The 20,004-nt window shown below is 42.0% G+C and overlaps 1 protein-coding gene across 2 annotated transcripts in view; it reads left to right on the forward strand.

Moving 5' to 3' along the window:
* The window catches only part of JAK3 (Janus kinase 3), a 138,665-nt gene extending 128,079 nt beyond the window's left edge, over positions 1–10,586 (forward strand). Inside the window, exons 22-24 of one of the 2 annotated variants that reach the window (XM_033957213.1) lie at positions 7,182–7,299; positions 7,474–7,584; positions 10,366–10,586. In XM_033957213.1, coding sequence (XP_033813104.1) covers positions 7,182–7,299; positions 7,474–7,584; positions 10,366–10,473 — 337 coding nt within the window. In that variant the 3' untranslated portion in view covers positions 10,474–10,586. The remainder of the gene's footprint in view (positions 1–7,181; positions 7,300–7,473; positions 7,585–10,365) is intronic. The other variant, XM_033957214.1, reaches the window with a different exon arrangement.
* Positions 10,587–20,004: the final 9,418 nt, after the last annotated feature.

The following is a 20,004-nucleotide window of genomic DNA, read 5'->3' on the forward strand; positions in this document are numbered from 1 at the left end:
GCAGGCAGATGGGGGCGTTCCTCTGATTGCCCCCTTCTGCATATTTTTCATTCCTGAATTCATCGGATTGGGCCTAATTGGGCAGGTTAGTGAATCCAGGCCTATGTGTGTAAATTCAAGGAATGACCCGATCCACACGTGACCCTCCTATTTCCAAATTTAGGCATGGATCTTCCACCCAAATGTATGCATGTAAATTTTAATTAAAACCAATTAGCTCAAATAATTGCTTGTTAAGATCCCAATTATCAGACACACAGTGAATTCCATGAATGGGATGCAAGTATATCGGGATATAATCTTTTTTAGGAAGGACAGAGATTGTCAAAAAGGCAGAGGTGTAGCTCTCTATGTAAAGATCGATATCCAAGCGACTGAAATGCAGAGGACCTGGGGAGAGGAAGAAGCAATACCGATCGCTCTGAAATGAGAAGATGGAACTTCTATCTACGTGGGTGTAGTCTACAGTCTTCTGACTCAAATGCAACAAATTGATAAAGATCTGATTGCAGATATCCAAAAGTTTGGAAAGAAAGAGGAGGTGCTGCTGTTGGGTGATTTCAATCTGCCGGACACTGACTGGAAAGTTCCATCTGTGGAATCGGAAAGAAGTAGAGAGATTGTGGATGCCTTTCAAGAGGCTCTGCTCAGACAAATGGTGATGGAACCCATGAGGGAAAAATCATACTGGATCTAGTGCTCACAAATGGGGAGAGTATCTCTAATATTCAAGTGGGTGCCTACCTGGGAAGTAGCGATCATCAAACGGTTTGGTTCGATATAACAGCTAAAGGGGAGGGTAGCCACACAAAACTCAAAGTCCTAGATTTCAAATGTATGGACTTTAGTAAAATGGAAGAGCACCTGAAGGAAGAGATGTTAGGATTGGAGGACATAAGAGAAGTGGAAAACCAGTGGTCTAAGCTGAAAGGAGCAATAAAAATGGCTCCTGATCTTTATGTGAAGAAAATAAATAAAAACAAGAAAAAAAGGAAAACGATATGGTTCTCTAAACTAGTGGCAGAGAAAATAAAGGCAAAACAATTGGCATTTGTGAAATATGAAAAACTCAAGAAGAGGGAAAACTGAAAGAAGCCAAGAGAGAGATATGTCTGGCAAAAGCGCAAACAGAAGAGCAAATGACTAAAAATGCAATACAAGTACATACAGTATACACACAGTATACACACACATCACAACTGAGCCGATGGTTCTTCTCTCTTTCTCTGACACTGCAGGAGTGTAGTGACTGTTCTAAACAAGCAAGGTCTTACAATACGAATACATACAGTATTTTGTATTAAAGTTTTTCGGTTGTGAAGTTTCCATTATTTCTTATGAGGAAATTCGCTTTGATATACAAGTGTTTTGGATTACAAGCATGTTTTCGGAATGAATTATGCTCGCAAACTAAGGTTTTACTGTATTAGTGAAAGGCGGAAGATGAAAAATGGAATTGCAAGACTAAAAGATGCTATGAACTTATATGTGGAGAGTGATGAGGAAAAAGCAAACATGCTAAACAAATACTTCTGTTCTTTGTTGATGGAAGATAATCCTGGAGAAGGACTGAGGCAAAGTTACACACTAGAATAGGACTGAGGCAAAGGACTAGAATAGAGAAGATACCGTACTATTCACGGAAGAAAGTGTTTATGAATCTAATCTAATCTAGTCTTTGATTTATATACCGGGTCATCTCTCAGTGGAGCTTGACTCTGTTTACAAGTAATTAAAGACCAGCAAAAAAAAACAAACAAACAAGAGCATAAGAGAAAATAAGTGTTGTAGAGCAATCAATTCGTTGAATATTTAGGTAAACTGTTCAAGTATTGTGTAAATAATAAAGTTTTTAGGATTTTACAAAATTGTTGTAACTGACCTATCAATCTGACAGTCAGGAAGCCCAGTCCAGCGAAAGATTGACTGAATTTCCCCGGCCGATTTAATTCCTTTGAAAGAAGGGAACAGTAGGTTATATCTCTGTGTATTCCTTGAAAGGCAAAATCTATGAGTATTCCAGTATAAAGGGACCAAAGGGCCAAATATTCCATAGCATAGAGAAGCTTAAAAATGACACAGGCACATTTAAACTTGATCCTAAAACGGATTGGGAGCCAATGAAGCAACTTAAAAAATTTAAAGTGGACAAAGCAATGGGACCGGATGGGATCTATCCCAGGATATTGAGGGAGCTCAAAGAGGTTCTGGCGGGTACAATTAAAGATTTGTTCAACAAGTCTCTGGAGACGGATGTGATTCCTGGTGAATGGAGAAGAGCGGATGTGATTCCTAGTCACAAAAGTGGACACAGAGATGAAGCAGGAAACTACAGACCAGAAAGCCTCACTTCAGTTGGAAAATAATGGAAGCTTTGCTGAAATAAATGATAGTGAAATTCCTAGAATCCAATGGGTTACACTTACAGGATCCGAGGCAACATGGTTTTACTAAAGGTAAATCGTGCCAAACAAATCTGATTTAATTTTTTGATTGGGCGACCAAAGAATTGGACCAAAGACATATGCTAGACATAATTTCCTTACATTTCAGCAAAGCCTTTGACATGGTTCCCAGGTGCCTACGAGCCTGGGCCAATCACACCTTAGGGTTATTGGGGATGGGTGGACTCACTACGCCTAAGGCCTGATTGGTCCAGGCTTCTAGAGCCTGGGCTAATCAGGCCTTAGACTAAGCGGGGATGGGCCGGGAAGGGGCGGGCCCATCTCATTTCGACGAGGCGGGCCTGTCGGCTGGACGGCAGCAAGACCCGTCCAGCCGGCCAACATTTAAAGGTTAGTTGGGGGGGAGGTTAAGGGAATCATCGGGGGGAGGTCGTTAGCATGGGGGGGTCCGGATTTCCGGCAGGAGGGGTTGGGCACCTCCTGCCGGCGATCTAGAGTTTCGGGGGGCGGCTTTCCAGCAGGAGGGGTTGGGCACCCTCCTGCCGGCGATTGGGAGTTTGGGGGCAGCTTTCTGGCAGGAAGGGTTCGGCACCCTCCTGCCGGTGATCTAGAGTTTCGGGGGGCGGGGGCGGCTTTCCGGCAGGAGGGGTTCGGCACCCTCCTGCCGGCGATTGGGAGTTTGGGGGGGGTGTTCCAGCAGGAGGGAATTGGCACTCTCCTGCCGGCGATCTAGAGTTTCAGGGGAGGGGGCGGCGTTCTGGCAGGAGGGGTTGGGCACCCTCCTGCCGGTGATCAGACAGGTGGCTGCGGCCGCTATACTTATTGCGGCAGGGAGATCCCTTGCCATGATAAGTATAGCGGCCGCATCTACTTATAATGTAGGCCAGCATTTTACTGGCCTACATTTTAAGCGTCTCTTCCTCTACTAGGGAGATGTGCAGGGCCGCCTAGGTTCGCCTAAGGCTCTTAGGTAAGCTTGCAGGCCTCCCTAGGCTCCCGGAGGCGCCTTCAATATAGGCGGCCTGCCTGGGGAGCATTTTTTTAAAAAACGTGCATCCCGATCGGCTGATTAGACAGCTGTAGGACGCCTACAGCTGCCTAAAATCGGGACGGCACTTTGCAGAATCAGGGCCTAAGTAGGGAATAGAAAACATGAAAAAGGATCTGCAAAAGTTAGAGGAATGGTCTAATATCTGGCAATCTGGAAACTAGAATTCAATGCAAAGAAGTGCAGAGTAATGCATTTGGAGATTAGAAATCAGAAGGAGCCATATGTGCTGGGAGGTGAAGCTGATACGCACAGATGGGGAGAGGGACCTTGGGGTGATAGTGTCTGAAGATCTAAAGGCAAAGAAACAGTGTGACAAGGCAGTGGCTGTTGCCAGAAGGATGCTAGGCTGTATAGAGAGAGGCGTAACCAGTAGAAGAAAGATATTGATGCCCCTATACAGGTCGTTGGTGAAGCCCTATACAGGTCGTTGGTGAGGCCCTATACAGGTCATTGGTGATGGCAGAATTGACGTCGGGGAAAGGAATGCTGGTCGGCCCGAAGCAGGAAGAGCATGGGGAGGCGTCGGCGTCGGCTTTGGGGCCTGTTATCCATTGGTGGCGGTTTGGGTCCTGTTCCCTGATGGCAGCGGCAGTGGCAGTGGCTTGGGGAAGGGCAGGGAGAAAGAAAGAAAGGGGGCAGGCAGGGAGACAGAAGGAAAGAAGAGAAACAGAAAAAAGAAAGGGGGCATGAAGAGAGAAAAAAGAAAGATCAGGGAGAGAGGAAGAAAAAGTTGGGGGAGGGAATGAGATGTGGAGGAGAGGAAGCATACAGGCTGAAAGAAAGATTGGATGCACAGTCAGAAGAAGAAAGTGCAACCAGAGACTCACCAGACAAAGTAGGAAAAATGATTTTATTTTAAATTTAGTGATCAAAATGTGTCTGAATTTATATCTGTTGTCTATATTTTACAATATGGTCCCCTTTTACTAAACCGCAATAGTGGTTTTTAGCGCAGGGAGCCTATGAGCGTCGAGAGCAGCGCTGGGCATTCAGCGCGGATCCCTGCACTAAAAACTGCTATTGTGGTTTAGTAAAAAGGGAGGGGGGTGGGTATTTGTCTATTTTTGTATGGATGTTACTGAGGTGACAGTGTATAGAGTCATCTGCTTTGACCTCTTTGAAAAAAACCCCGGAATAGGAAAGATAATTAACAATTCTATGCGTACAGTGTGCGTTGTGGGTTTTTTTAAAATTTTATTGTTGGTAGATCATTTTGACTTGGTCATTTTAAAAGTAGCTCGCGAGTCAAAAAAGTGTGGGCACCCCTGCCCTAGAGGAAAGGAGGGACAAGGGAGATATGATGCAGACGTTCAAATACTTGAAAGGTATTAACATAGAACAAAATCTTTTCCAGAGAGAGGAAAATGGTAAAACCAGAGGGCATAATCTGAGGTTGAGGGGTGGTAGACTCAAGAGTAATGTTAGGAAATTCTTTTTTATGGAGAGGGTGGTTGATGCCTCGGTGGGTAAATTATCCCCAAAATTCTATTAAAAGCTCAAAAAATTGTGCGTGCAGATTTGGACATGTGCCTAATTAGCACGTGCAACTTAATTGAACGATCCACTTATCTCTGATAATTAGGATCTTAACAAGGGTGGAATGCGCTCCCAAGGGAGGTAGTGGAGAGAAAAACAGTGACAGAGTTCAAAAAAGCATGGTATGAACACAGAGGATCTCTAATCAGAAAACAATGGTATATATTGAAGAACTAAGGCCAGTACTGGGCAGACTTGCGCGGTCTGTGCCCCGTATATGGCCATTCAGTTGAGGATGGGCTGGAGTGAGCTTTGATGGAACTTTTATGGAACCTAGGCACAGTACCAGACAGAGGTATGGGTTTCTGGCCCAGAAATATATAAGAAAAAGAACAATTTAATTTAAATCATTAAATTATAAAAAGTGGACTGGATGGACCATTTGGGTCTTTATCTGCTGTCATTTACTACGTTAGTATGTTCAACACATGAACAAATGTTGAACCACATCTTCAAAACCAGAAGTTACATCAAGGAGGGACTCAGCAGAAGGAAGGCCTCAGTGCAGGTTTCTGAAGATTCTGCTCTGTTATGTGGCTGAGGCTACTGAAGGTAAAATAGGCACAAGAGGAGCTGGGGAGGAAGGCTTAGAGATGCTGAACCGGGCACATTTTTTTACCACTTTGGAGCAAGACTTTTTACCGCTCCCAACTCAGCTGCAATTTTTCCCATTCCAATGGTTTGCCATAGGAACCCGTGGCCCTGGTCATTCTCTACTCCAAATCTGTCATACAAAGATAAATCTTATATCAATTGTTCAGCCCACAAAAATCAACAGCACAAAACAACAAATAGGCTCAACTAATAAAGTACACCAACCACCGATGTGAAAAGGTAAAGATAATATTGTCCAGTTCAATAAGTCGCTATTGTCCTTATATCCATGAAGTTTGACGTCAACATATTGTATCGAGAAATAGGAACTCTTACCCTGTACCAAATCAACAGCCATGAAGTCGTGTAAACGCTACTATTTCAACAATGCTGTGCATATGTACTAACATTACAAACAGTCAAAGCATTCCATTGCTGAAGTCACTGTGCATGAACGCTACTAAAATTTGAATAAAAGGCACAACTTTAAACAAAATAGATGGCTATCAAATAAACTAATAAATTGCACTAGTCATTCTCCCTAATAGCACTCTCAATTAAACAGCTACTGTATAACAAAACTACATGGGCAGAGTAGGTCGGTGGAAGATGGGGCGAGGATTACATATTGGTATTGCCTCCAACACATGTTTTGTTTAGATTCTCCCGTGGAGAGTCAGTTCTTCCTGTTGTTTTTCTCATTTTTACAAGAATCCATTTCTGTGCATGGAAAAAGCTCCATAAATTGCTGCCGTTATATACATATAAACTAAACAAAGGCTAATATTTAGATTCAAACATAACTGTCCAATTTTCTCCGTGAAGACATGTCTCTGTCTGTTTGAGTGGCCTTAGGATGTTTCAAAATAAATATATAAATAAATGACAACTGAAATCAGTCCAGATCACATTCCAAATGGATTCAACCTCTAGGTGGCAGCATAGATTCACTTTTGTTATACAGCTGGAGACTTTGGATTGTACCCACACTTTCTCACAGCAGATGATCCAAAACGCTGCATAAAACCAGCAATCAGCTCCAAATTTGTTCAGCAAGATCTGATAAGGTAAGAGAGCCAAAGCAGGCAAGCAGATAGAGCGTTCCCACAAAAACCGCCAGTAGTCAAATAATAAACTAGAACAAGCAGGCAGACTGTTCCCAGAAGGTTGATGTTGGAATAATCATAATTGATTGCCTACTTACTTTGAAGGGGAATCCATTCATGCCCACCCTAAACAACATCTACAGGGGATGTGTAAGGCTGAAAGTTTGCTTAGGGCACCTATTACCCTTGCAATAGTCCTGAGAGGTGGGTAAGATTCATCATCTGAGGGGTTTCTTCTCCCTCTCCCTCAGGATTTCTACATGTGCAATGGTGAGGTGGCTGTTCTGGTTTGTCTCCAGCTGCAATCTAACTGTGCCTAGATTGGCCACAGCTGTGATGATGCGGCGTTTGTTTTGTCTGCTGCTGTAATGTATTTCTTCTTTTTATTTCTCTGTGTTATACCTTTGTCTCCATCTCCTGTTTCTCCTTTCCTCTTCCTTTTATTTTTTCTATTTCTCTATTCACCCCTCTCTTGTCTCCTATCTTCAGGTATGCTCCAGAGTCTCTAGCCGATAGCATCTTCTCCCGCCACTCTGATAGCTGGAGTTTTGGGGTCCTCCTTTATGAGCTGTTTACCTATGGTGAAAAAAGTAGCAGTCCTCCCTCGGTAGGTGACCACATGCATTACTCCAGCCCCTGTCACTGCTGTTTTCCAGATCAATATCCTAAACAGATTTCCTTGCTAGAGAGACTCTCCTGAATTCTTCTTCCTCTCGGAATGCTGAAAACCTCCAGTCTGCAAAGTCTGTGTACATATGTCTTCTCTCTCTCTCTTATCCAGGAGTTTCTGCAGCTGATAGGGTCTGGGAACCAGCTGCAGCTGGTTAACCAATTGCTGAAACTGCTGACAGGGGGCATCCGACTGCCTGAACCCCCAGAATGCCCTGCAGAGGTGAGGAGTCTGTAAAAGATAAGGCATTCTTATCAGGCAGGACATAAATAAGAACTCTTCATAAAGGTGGTTAATAAATCCCAATGAATAAATATACCCCCTCACCTCTTCCCCAACTTGCACTCAAAACAGAGACAGGGTCTTCCTACTCTGAGCATCAGGACTTTTACTTTAATATATCCATCTGAGATAGATACAGATATAGGTAAAGAAATGATCTTTCAAGAGACAATAAAGGAGAGATGCCAAGACTCACTAGTGTGTCACACTTATTTTTGAAAGCTTTCTCGCACTTACACTCTTTGAGTCCCATTTCTCACCCATCATCACTACCATTCCTCTGATCTTGATCACTGCTTTCATGAGAGACAAGTCTTAGAGAAGTAAACCAAGTGGTCCAACCAGTAGGAAATCTGAGCACACCTTCCTTTCTGCTCTTCCCCTTGCCCCTTTTTTTCCTTTTACAGCAAGTACATATGCTCTGTAAATCAATGTACATACTTTAACTGCTGAGTGGAAAACAATTTTCAGGTAAAAAAAATTGCCCAAACTGCTCCCCAATTTGTCTATGGCCCAGATTCACTAAGGGCATGGATCGGATCTTTTGAAAGAGGATGCACTATACATGCATGCACAGTGTTTGTACATGTGTGTTAGGTTACATATGCGCAATGAGTAGACTCTTTGCCATAGTGTGCTCTAGTTCAAAAGAAAATGCCTTGTTTACAGTAAATGATAAAACACTAATTTTCATGATTTCTGCTTATTTTCATTTGATGACACAAACATCATCATGGGAATGTCATTGACATTACTCATATTGTTTCAAAGGAACGCCCATCCCTCCATTGAAGGGTCCTGGCCTGCAAGTATTTATATTATGTCATTATACAATCACTAGAAAGCTTAGTTACATACATTCTGAATTCCAAGTTGAGCCTTACATCTAATGACCAGTAAGTCACAATTTTACTTTTCACTTGAAAACAACATTAAACACGTTAATCTGTTGAAATCTGACTGGGTTCCTTTTCTTGGATGACACAAATTAATAGCTGTAGTGGTAAATTATTTACTTCTATATTCCACTTTTCATAACCACATTCTGAGAACAAAATGGTGCATCCAGTCTGTGCAGTTTGAGGTGATGCACATGTAAATTCTCGTGCAAACAGCAGATCTCCCTCTACATCCCACCCTTTTAAACCAACCCCTTTTCCCACCTCTTGGGCCCACATTGTCTCCTAACACTCCCAAAATCTATTATAGCACTGCCTCCACACTCGCCCCTCTTGAGTTTCAGGCCTTTGATTTTACAGGACCAATGCATAAGCTAAACATTCAGACTCCCTTCTCCATGGCTGAGGCTATTGTAAAAAAAAAAAAAAAAAAAATGGCCTCCTCACACTTGTGGATGCCAGGTTGTAGCCATGGTCACTCCATGTAGGTCACCCTAGCCAGAATATTTCTCTTGTAAGGATAAGAGTACAGCAGAGGGTTGTTTAAGTGCATCAATTTCCCCTTCCCCAGGGCTGGTAATAGAGGTGGGAAACTAAGTGTGCCTGAAGTTGAAGGAGGTATTCCTCCCCAGTGGCTGTCCAGGCCCCTATCATTCCAAAAAATGGCCTTGCCTCCTCCCCCACTCTTCAATCTGAGAAGAAATTGATGACATCAGAGTAGCCCTTCCATTCTCCTGAGCTGGACAAATTAGGATCGCACATAAACATCAATAAAATAATAATAAAGGAAGTTTCAAAGGTTAAAATACTAGGGGTTATTCTGGACCAGAAGTTGAATTATCACGAGCAAATAAGTTCATTGATTAGAAGCTGCTTTTACAGGCTACGGATGATTAGATCGTTATTCCCATTCCTCGACGAATCATCTTTGAATATTCTAATACACTTGTTAGTCATATAAAAAACAGACTACTGTAATGTCTGGTAAAAGGGAATAACATTAAAATAATACGCAGATTATAAATAATACAAAACACTGCAATAAAAATAATTACCGAAAAGAAAAAATTTGATCATGTCACTCCCCTCTTAAAAAAAGCACACTGGTTACCTATAAGCTATAGAATCATATATAAAATAGCACTACTGACATATAAAACGTTAATGAACAAAGCTCCTGCATTTCTAGAAAGACTTCTAATCCCATATGTTCCTACAAGATCTTTAAGATCTGAGGAGAAATTGCTCCTCTCAGTCCCTTCATTAATATTCATTTACACGCAGAGGGACACAATCTTCTCTGTTACTGCACCTTAAACTTGGAACTCGTTTCCAATTTATATTAAGGAAGAAAAATCGCTTAGTAGGTTCAAAGGTTTTTAAAAAGCTGGCTCTTTAAGGATGCTTTCAACTGAGCTGCTTGAATTCTATAAAACTCAAATATTCTACAGTGGACTAAAATCCTTTACATGAAAATTGAGTGGGTAAAAATTCTCTATCCTATTGTCTTAACCTCTATGTTCACTTTATTTTTTTATGCATTGTAGTTAAATCTGTCTTCCTCTTGTTTCATGTCATGTCACAGTGTTAAAGTATGTGTGTGTTTTTATTAAACCCTGTTTTTATTATTATTTGTAAATTGCCTTGGAATATGATATTGCGATCACATCAAATTTTGAAATAAACTTAAACTTCTTTCTCCTGGGCATGAACCCCATAGGCTGCTCATTAGATGAGCAAGAGTATGGGGGGGAGGGGGGAGATGAGGGGTGGAAGTTACCTGTGAGAGAAGGAAATCACATGCTTGCTTTCTGTCTAACAGGTCCATGGTCTGATGCTGCAGTGCTGGGCCCTCCAACCTGCTGAGAGGCCAACCTTCAGCGATCTGGAGCAAAGGATGGAGAAATACAAACAAAAAATTGACCCTTAATCCCACAGAAAATGCAAATCCAGCAAAAACGGAAACTCTGTGGAGATTGTGACGTTCAAGATGCAGGCTTTATTTAAGAATATACAATTTGATAATCCATATAAAATATATCTAGGACCTAAACCATTGGGAGTTGTGGACCCAACAAGGTCTGTGTTTCGACAATGCTGTCTTCCTCAGGGGTCCGTTAAAAATGAGGATCCACGCAGAGTTACGTCTCAGTATGGTTTTCAATTTTTAATTCACGTGATCTCATATCAGGATTTTTAGGGACCCCTGAGGAAGGCAGCATTGTCAAAACACGGACCTTGTTGGGTCTACAGCTCCCAATGGTTTAGGTCCTAGATATATTTTATGTGGATTATCAAATTGTATATTCTTAAATAAAGCCTGCATCTTGAACATCACCATCTCCACAGAGTTTCCATTTTCACTGCAAAGGATGGAGACCCATGAGAGCAAGTGGGACTAATGAAGTGCTGAGTCTGGAAGTTCCACCCAGGTACCAGTGGTCTATCACATGCCTCAACAAGGCTGGCTGTGTGCTTGCCTAAACTAAATCTGAGTCAACATCGGGATAATACAGAGTAAATGAAATCTTCTCATAGGATGAATCGTGATCCGATACATTTACTGTGGATGTGAGTGACTACATAAATGAACCCAATCTGTCTTACAGTGCATTCCGCAAATCGTTCAAAACCGCCCTATTCGCAAAATTCATTGACTAAAACTGTCCCCTCCCTCACTAGGACTCCCCTCCCTGTAAACGCCTTTTCTTTCTCTCAAGAAGCTCCTCATGTATTCAGGTATCCTCTACCCATAGAACTCCAATTCATATGTAAGTTCTAAAGTATTCAGGTATTCATTACCCATAGAACTCCAATTAGTACGTAAGTTTCCCATTTAGACTATTGTATTGTATTTAGACTCATTGTATGGTATTGTATTTAGACTTATTGTATTGTATTGTATTTAGACTCATTGTATTGTATTGTACTGTATTGTATTTAGACTCATTGTATTGTATTTAGACTCATTGTATTGTACTGTATTGTATTTAGACTCATTGTATTGTATGTAGACTTATTGTATTGTATTAAGACCTTTTGTTATTCGCTGAATGTCCAGCCTTCTTACAATGTAAACCGCCTAGAAGTCGCCTGACTATGGCGGTATAGAAAAATAAAGTTATTATTATTATTATTATTATTAATCGCAAACTTACAACAGCATAATGATTCCAGGATGTACAAATGAAAGTGAATAAAGAAATAAGCCTATAATAAAAATAGTCATTTTTCTGGCTTTATGGGCACAGGTAAAGGGCAAGGCATGCCACTATCTGAGAGACAGCTCTGCATGAAATGGATGAATGGTTTAAAAGTCATCAGGAATAGATAGGTGCACACAATGTCTAGTTTCCCTATCCAAAACTACAGGTGTTAACAATCAGATTGTTAACTTCTGTGGCAGATACAGTATAAGATAAACATTATAGTGAGGGTGGTTAATGTTGTCTGTTTGATCTATTAAAAACTAGAAGCCTATGCTATGAATGGCATACTGTTAGCTACTTCCTCCTTAGCTGCCGTGAGAGAGTGTTAGCCTCAGAAACTAGCAAAGAAATTAATTCAGTCCAATTGAATGGTATGTCTTTTCCTTTTTATTTGTTTGTATTGTTGGGCCTTTATTTCTGCTTATTCATGCAGATTAACACAGCACCTGCATGACTTTACTAACAGGAACTGGTCAATGATAATCTTTCTTTTTATTGGTTGCCATGGTGAAAATATAACAACAGATCAAGCCAAGCTATTTCTGCCAAGTAACGAAGAAAACATTAACATGAAAGCAGAGTAACAAATTTTTTAGGAAACAGAAATACATCAGGATAAAAAAAAACCTTCCCCACCACCTGCAAGAACCCTCCCCTCCCAATAGTCAACCACCAAACATCCAACCATCATCCATACAGTCAGTCATTCTATGAATCTAGGAAATAAGTATCTAAGCATCCAAAAAGAAAGGCAGCTCCTATGGACTCTACAAAGAGAAGACATATAAACAGTCATCAGTACTGGATTATCTACATGAGGGGTGTCAAATGTCGGTCCTCAAGGGTCACAATCCAGTTGGGTTTTCAGGATTTCCCCAATGAATATGTATGAGATCTATTAGCATTTCATCTTTTCTGTCACAGCCCCTCAAACATGGAATTCCCTCCCTATTTACTTAAGGGAAGAAAACAATTTGGATAAATTTAAGAGCAAACTAAAAAGCTTTCTTTTTAAGGATGCATTTGATAATTAGAAAACTTGACTAGGAGTTTCATTCCAACTCCATAACTTCTCTGAGGTTCATTGTTCTCTCCCTTCCTATTGTTTTTTTACCATAATTGTCTTCTCTCCTATCAACAATTTGTATTTCTTTTCCCATCCTTTCCTCTTGTTTTAATATGTTTGTAAAGTTAGTCTTCAATATGTTTCGTAAGGTTTAGTTCTGTTTGTTTTGTTGCCCCCTTAATTTTGTAATTTTACTGATGTGTTCATCGCTTAGAATTTTGAATAAGCAATGAATCAAATTTATAATAAACTTGAAACTTGAAAGCAGTGCATGCAAATAGATCTCATGCACATTCATTGGGGAAATCCTGAAAACCCGCCTGGATTGCAGCCCTCGAGGACCGACATTTGAGACCCCTAACCTACACTATAGTTATACTAGCATAGGAAAACAGAGCTATACAGTGGTACCCATTATGGAGGAAAAGACAATTCACAGCGCAATGAGCAGAGGGACAAGGGCCCAGAAATTGCAGTATTGTGTCCATTCTACCGCTGTTTTGTGATGATAATAATATACAGTAATTCAAACTAGGCATAGTCTTTCATTTTGAGTATCCAGCAAGCGAGTTGTGGGGGAGTAGGTGACAGCCAGCTCTGCACTGCACTGTCTTTTTTCCAAGGAGGATAGGTATATAAAGGAATTTTTGTGCTGCAAAGGAGAGATGCTGATCCATTAGAAATTGTGTTGACGGGACAAAAGTGCGTGAGACTTCAGTGCGCTGACATTGCAGCATCGACAATTCAGCGCAAGACACCAGCGCGCCGCCTAAAAAGTGACTTTTAAAGAGCTCCGACGAGGAACCCCCCCACACTTTACTTCAGACTGTTCGCACTGCCGTTGTGGGGGGAGAGTGTGGGTGGGTGCAAACCCCCCCATTATAGAGAAAACTTAACTTTTTCCTAAAAAATTGGGAAAAAGTTAAGTTTACTCTATAATGGAAGGTTCCAACCCCTCCCAACGGCAGCACAAAGAGTATGAAGTAAACTAGGGGGTTCCCCACTCACACCCCACGTCAGAGCTCTTTAAAAGTCACTTTTTAGGTGGCGCGCTGGTATCTTACGCCGAATTGTCTGCGCTGCAATGTCGGAGTGTTGAAGTCTCACACGCCAATGACTATGAATGGAAATTGTAGGTCCCCCAACAGCGGAGCAGCAAAATTCCAGTCCAAATGTCATCTAATCTTTTTTCCACAAGTGAAAATATAGCATTCCACATATCCAACTTGGTACAGGTTAAGAAAGTTGGCACCAACATACCTGGGGAGGCGCCACATTTAAGACAGAGATCATCTTGCGAAAGACCCATCCTTGCTTCTCTTGATTTAGTAAGATAGGTGCTATGGAGAATGTGAAATTGAGTTTCTTGAAGGGAAGTAATTTTAACTAAAGTGAAAATATTTTTTAAAAATTGTGCCAAATTTTTAGAGACATCTCTATGTAAATTGTGCAACCAGGTTGCAGCCAAAGTGTGAAGATATGCATTCCCCTGAAAGTCCCTGCAAAGTTTGTACCAGAGGGATAATGCATTGTGTGAAGGCTCTATCTGCCCCATCTCTCCATCTGATTTACCCAAATCCCAAGAATCTCCATGTAAGCCCCGCAGAGACTGATAATGATGGTGACAGCTGGCAATTAAAAATGGCAGGATGGAATGCCCCAAGCCTCTTGTGTCTGTGGGATTGGAAAGAAAGGGAGAAAGCCTCCTCCTATCTGTAAGACATCCCCTGAATTTGTTCTGAAACCAGTTAACCCAGACCAAGAAGGGAAAATCAAGGAAAACTCCCAAGGTATCTAGATGATTATGTGGTGTATTAAATACAAAATGTTTTAGAGTGAAGAGATGGATCTGTGAGAAATATGAGTGTTGAATGAATGTTTTCAGATGTTATGGAAATGTAACCAGTTTAAAGAAATTATTTTTGTAACCCAACTGGGGAGAAAGGGGGAAAGTCCTGGCACTAGAGCCTGGTTCCTGTAGGGCTCCATTGCCAACGTTGGACTGCGAGGGTTGTAGCCTGCAGGGTGGGCATCGGCAGTGCTGTGGATCCTGGCTTAGGAGCAGAAGGCTTGGTGATCCCAAGGAGACTTGGCACTGTTGTGGGAGATGGGGCCAGAGACAAGGCAGGTAATCTGGTTCCCCAGTGGTGCGACAGTGATCAGCTGTTTTGCTGGCCACCAGGAAGTGTGAGGAGCCAGTAGCACATGCGTGATTTTCCATGCATGCTTGAAGAGGAGCCAGGTTGAGGCCTGATTGGTGCGGGAACACGCTGAAGAAACAGAGGGCTGGCAGGAGCAGAAATGGACCCAGGAGAATCATCAGTGGCAGGGGGCAGGTGAGTGGACCCCAGTCAGTTGGACGATGGGGTCCGGGGAAGTGTTGGGCTGTAGCTGAGGTCAAACCCAAGAGGGGTATGCTCAGCCCATCAATGAAAGGGGGGGTTTCCTTAAAGTCACTTGTTGTGGCGGGATCCAATTGAACTCTGGCCAAGGACAGGTCAGGCCAGGGTTTGAAGAGGTTAGGCAAGCCAACTACATGGGCATGTGCACAGTTAATGTGCATGCGCAAGAGTAGACAGGAGGGGGGGAGGGCAAGCCCAGGCTGGGAAGAGACCTGGATGATTTGGTGGCGTGAAAATTGTGCCTCCTGATTGGAGGACAGCCTAGAGACAAGGGAGGCAGTCCACGGAGCCACAGCAGCTCTTGTGCCTCAGCAGCTCTGGTGATGGTGATGGTTATAATGGTGGAAGGAGGGAGATACAGCAGGAGGTCCTGTGGTCACGGAGGACTGTGGTACATGCATACCTACGTGTATATCATGCACGGGTGGTGTTGGAATCAGATATGATCTACAAATTCCCGATGTGCAAGATGACATTGGCATAACCCCCCCCCCCCCCCCCCACACACACACACACACACACACACACCTCCGGTGTCAGGTTCAGATGCAACAAGGGGAAATGCCATGCACCGCAAGCTCATCGAAGAATTCTTTGCATGAGAAACAAGCATTTTTCTCTTGAATATTGTGACCAGTCAGGCACGGTGCCTCCCAAAGTCCCTTTTAGGTCAGGGGAAAAAGTAAAGGGAAAAACCCGGAAGGGAAATTCCAAGGTCCCTCCTGTTCCTGATTCTGATAATTTCTCCTTCAACCACCAGAGGGAGCCGGATCTATCTGAGAATGAGATAGATGAGCTGTACCCAAGCCACCACAGGGGGAGCCCAAGAACATCCTGGAACACTGCTGACTCAGCTAGAGTAGGGCGAGGCCCCAGAGTATGTAAGCCAGCAGTGGAGATCAGACAGGCAGACCGGCTAGGGAGGAAGTTCAGGCCTTGCCTCCCTGAGGAACCCCCTGGGCTAAGCAGGAGCAATAGACCCATGCCCATGGAGTTAACAGAAGCTGGTCAAGCTGAGGATCTGCCCTTATTGGATGTGGAACCCATGGATTGTCAAGAAGGTTTTGCAGAGTGTGCTACTGACTTTCCTGAGCCCATGCAGGTAGACCTAATTACTAGCGGCAAACAGTGAGTGTGAATTTTTGACTGCTTGCCTGTTTGAACTATTTTGATTGTTTTTTGGAAAGTTAGGAGTGTCATTTGGGGAGAGGTTTTGTTGTCACCTTGGGTGGGAGTTTTGAAAACCAGTCCTGAGGCTTTACTTTACAAAACCTGTGACATTCTCCTTGCCTGGCAGTAGTATAAAGTTGCCAGGCAACTTTTTATTTATTTTTTTCAAGCACTGTGAATTGCTGAAAACAATACACTGAATGGTATGTTGGAAAATTGAACAAGCTGCTTGGGAGCAGGCTTGTTGGCTCTGAGGAGAGCTGAAGAATCAGCTGCTATTTTGGACTTTATTTTGTGCTGTTTTATTTTCTTGCCTTTTTGCATTTTTGCTTTGTTGATGTTTGCTTTTCTGACATTTTTACAGCTGTAGTTATGAACTACTTACCTTTATGAAGAAATGAGTAAAATTGAATTATTTTCCAATGAACTTCAATTGTTGTGCCTTTGATTTTGGGTTCCTGTCTAATAACAGTTCAATCCTGCAGGGTGACTCCATTCCGGGTCACACGCTGGTGTACTATTTATGTGTAATCACTTGGAGTGCTGTAGAGCCCTGGTCCTGGGCTACAGTGTGGCTACAATATATATGTTCAATAAAATTTCTTTTTACTACAAAGAGTGGTTATTAAGGGTGGTGGTTGAAAACCGTAGCTTTTCACACATTCTGACAACCAAGGTAAATGGGATCGAAGAGTATAATTATTATCAACTGTTCTAGGGAGCACCACAAGAGGAAGTTTGGATGGAATGGGAGGGCATAGGTGTACCCTGATCAGGATAATTGCACACATGCGTACTTATAGCTATTCTAGGGTTGTAAAATGAAAATGTCAAAAAAATAATGATGCAAAATATTTTAATAAAATCCAAAATCTTATTTTTTATTAGATATCGATATTAGATCATAAGATTACTCAATTAATTGATTAGCAAATCAATTGAGTATCATTTGCATCAGAGAATTATTACAGAAGCCAAAAGCTGGCCTTGCTCATAAAAAATTCCAACGTTTTACCAGTTACACGTCCATATATATCCTAAATGACGACATTCCTTCGTTACAATCCATCTGCAGTCTAATTGGTTCACATTATTTATTCCCATATAAGGCTAGCTTCATATAGGCGTGTCACAAATTACATTCTTATATCTAAAAAAGTTACATTCTCACATTAAGCTTACATATTTTATAAAAAGAAGAAATACATAGACCAATATTATAATATACTTACAAAACTCCTCAGATTCTACATCCCTTCCTGAAAATATCAGTGTCTTTTCCTGAGATCTTTGTCTCACAAAGACTGCACAAAGAAAAGATGGAAAAGAGCAGGTACCCCTCCCATCAAAATTCTACGTAGAAAAAAAGTTGCTCAAGGTCAGAGGTCAAACACCATCTGTTGCTTTATCAGGATCTCTTCAGGATTTCAGATATATGAAAATCAAAATAACATATATTCCTAATCTAATCTATATTGGTTGTTAACATATATTCCTAATCTATATTGGTTGTTAACATATTACCTATAGCTACCTAAGAAAATTTCTATTATGTAATTTTTCCTAACTTTCTGACACTTAATTTTGGATCAGTTCATACCATGATACACATGTGGTTTAGATTTGTCCTTAGCAAACTCAAGTCATGGCAAACCAGGGCCCCCTGGTATGTGGATACCAGGTCAAAAGCCAACTCCTGTCTGCCTACATTTCCCTGAGGATTGGCCTAGTTCAGGCTGGTCACTCTAACACAAAGAAGCTCTATAAACTTAAGCTTCCCATCTGGGGTACATTTGATATGGTAGTCATCAATCACAAAATGTCTTAGCCTGCCTCCCTATATCCGTCAAGCACATGACATATATCAAATCCATATGATGACTTAAAATCCCTGTTTTTAAACTTTTTGTATTTCTGATCATTTTATTCCAGCTTATCCAATTTTCATTTATTAATTTATAGCTACTAATCCACATTCTCACTTGCTCTTGGATTAGGCCTTATCTATCAACAGTTTTTCTTTTCTTCTAGCTAGTACATCCTGGTGCAATGTGAGAAAGTGTAATAGCTGAATTTTTTTATTTCATGTTTGCTCACTTGTACCTGTCCAGGTAAACTAAGCTGGCCCTACTCAGAACTACTTAAGGCATAGGACAAGGTCCTTAACCCCAAGACAGTCATGGGGCTAATGTTTATGCTTTCATGTAAAAGCCATGGCTCTTGTATTACTATTGCCTGGCATGAAAACTTAAGAGCTAGTTCAAAGAAAAATTCACAGCAAAAAAGCGCAAACCAACCCCTACGCCCTGAGAATCTAACAGGGGTGCACGGGATAAATTCCTTAATAACAGAGGTGTATGGACTCAGCAGAATGCCCTGGATTCTGTCATTTGTGCCTATGTTGGCAACTGTCTCAGAAGATGATACACTTGGAGTAGCTAATGGGAGTCCCTAGACCACTCCCAGTGTATCTATGGGTGCACCAGACCAAGGTCCACCATTGTGAAGAGGTGTGCCTGCCAAGCTGAGGGTGTAGGCATCCCTCTAGTTTACTACGAAAGGTAGTATGAGGAGGTGTACGGGGTATTCGTGGGTTGGGGATGGCTGCCCTATGACCAGCTGAGGTAGCAGGACTCCACAAGGCTGCTGCTTCAGGGAGCCCAGTTAGGATCAGCTTATGGCTGCTCAGGTTGTTCCTTACTCAAATTTGAGTGGGAGTGAAGGGTGGGGGCCACATATAAAGCTCCCTGTAGTTGCATGCTCTCTGAGAAATGGAATTTGCCTCATGGGTACTACATTGTGTCAGGGCTGCTATCAATAGGCCACGACAGTAAAACCATATTCAAATTAATCTACAGAGCCCCCTCCTCCCCAATGTCAGTGCTCAATGAACTATGAACTTTGATAAGCAACCTTTCAGTCAACTACAAACAAATTATCATACTAGGAGACATTAACTTTGCAGAATACCCAGAAATCACCGGTGCACCATGGGAATTCACAAAGACACTGTCTGACCTCAGTTTCATCCAACAAGACCATTCCCCACTCACTCCTATGGCAACACTCTATACCTGATCTTCATCTCAAAAGGCCTGCTACTCGACAACAAACCAACTCCGCTGACTAACTTTCAGGTCCCCTGGACTGACCACCACATAATCTCATTCAACATACACACTAAGACCAAAGGGCCTGCAGAAAACACTGTATTACACAAGACAACCACACTCGACCCAAAGTCGGTCAACCTTCACGATTTATCAATTGGCATCTCCTCACTGGACTTAAACACAGGCCCCCACAACCAATTCACTAGAGGAAAAGGCACAGGTGTGGCACTCTGGCATAAAATTACTCTTTGAAAAATTAACTAAAGTCGATGTCAAAACAAACACAAGATCTTTCTCATCACCCTGGTTCACAGAAAACCTGAGAGAACAAAAACGGAAAGTCAGGAAAGCTGAAAAAACCTGGTACAAAACACACAGCGCTGAGGATAAAGCTACCTGGAAAACCCTCTTGAAAGAATACAAACTAGCGACACTCGAAACAAAAAAAGGCACACTTCACAAACCTAATATCCAAGATCCCAAGCAGATCAAAGGCCATCT

Source organism: Geotrypetes seraphini, chromosome 8 (assembly GCF_902459505.1).
Source record: "Geotrypetes seraphini chromosome 8, aGeoSer1.1, whole genome shotgun sequence".
Lineage (NCBI taxonomy): Eukaryota > Metazoa > Chordata > Amphibia > Gymnophiona > Dermophiidae > Geotrypetes > Geotrypetes seraphini.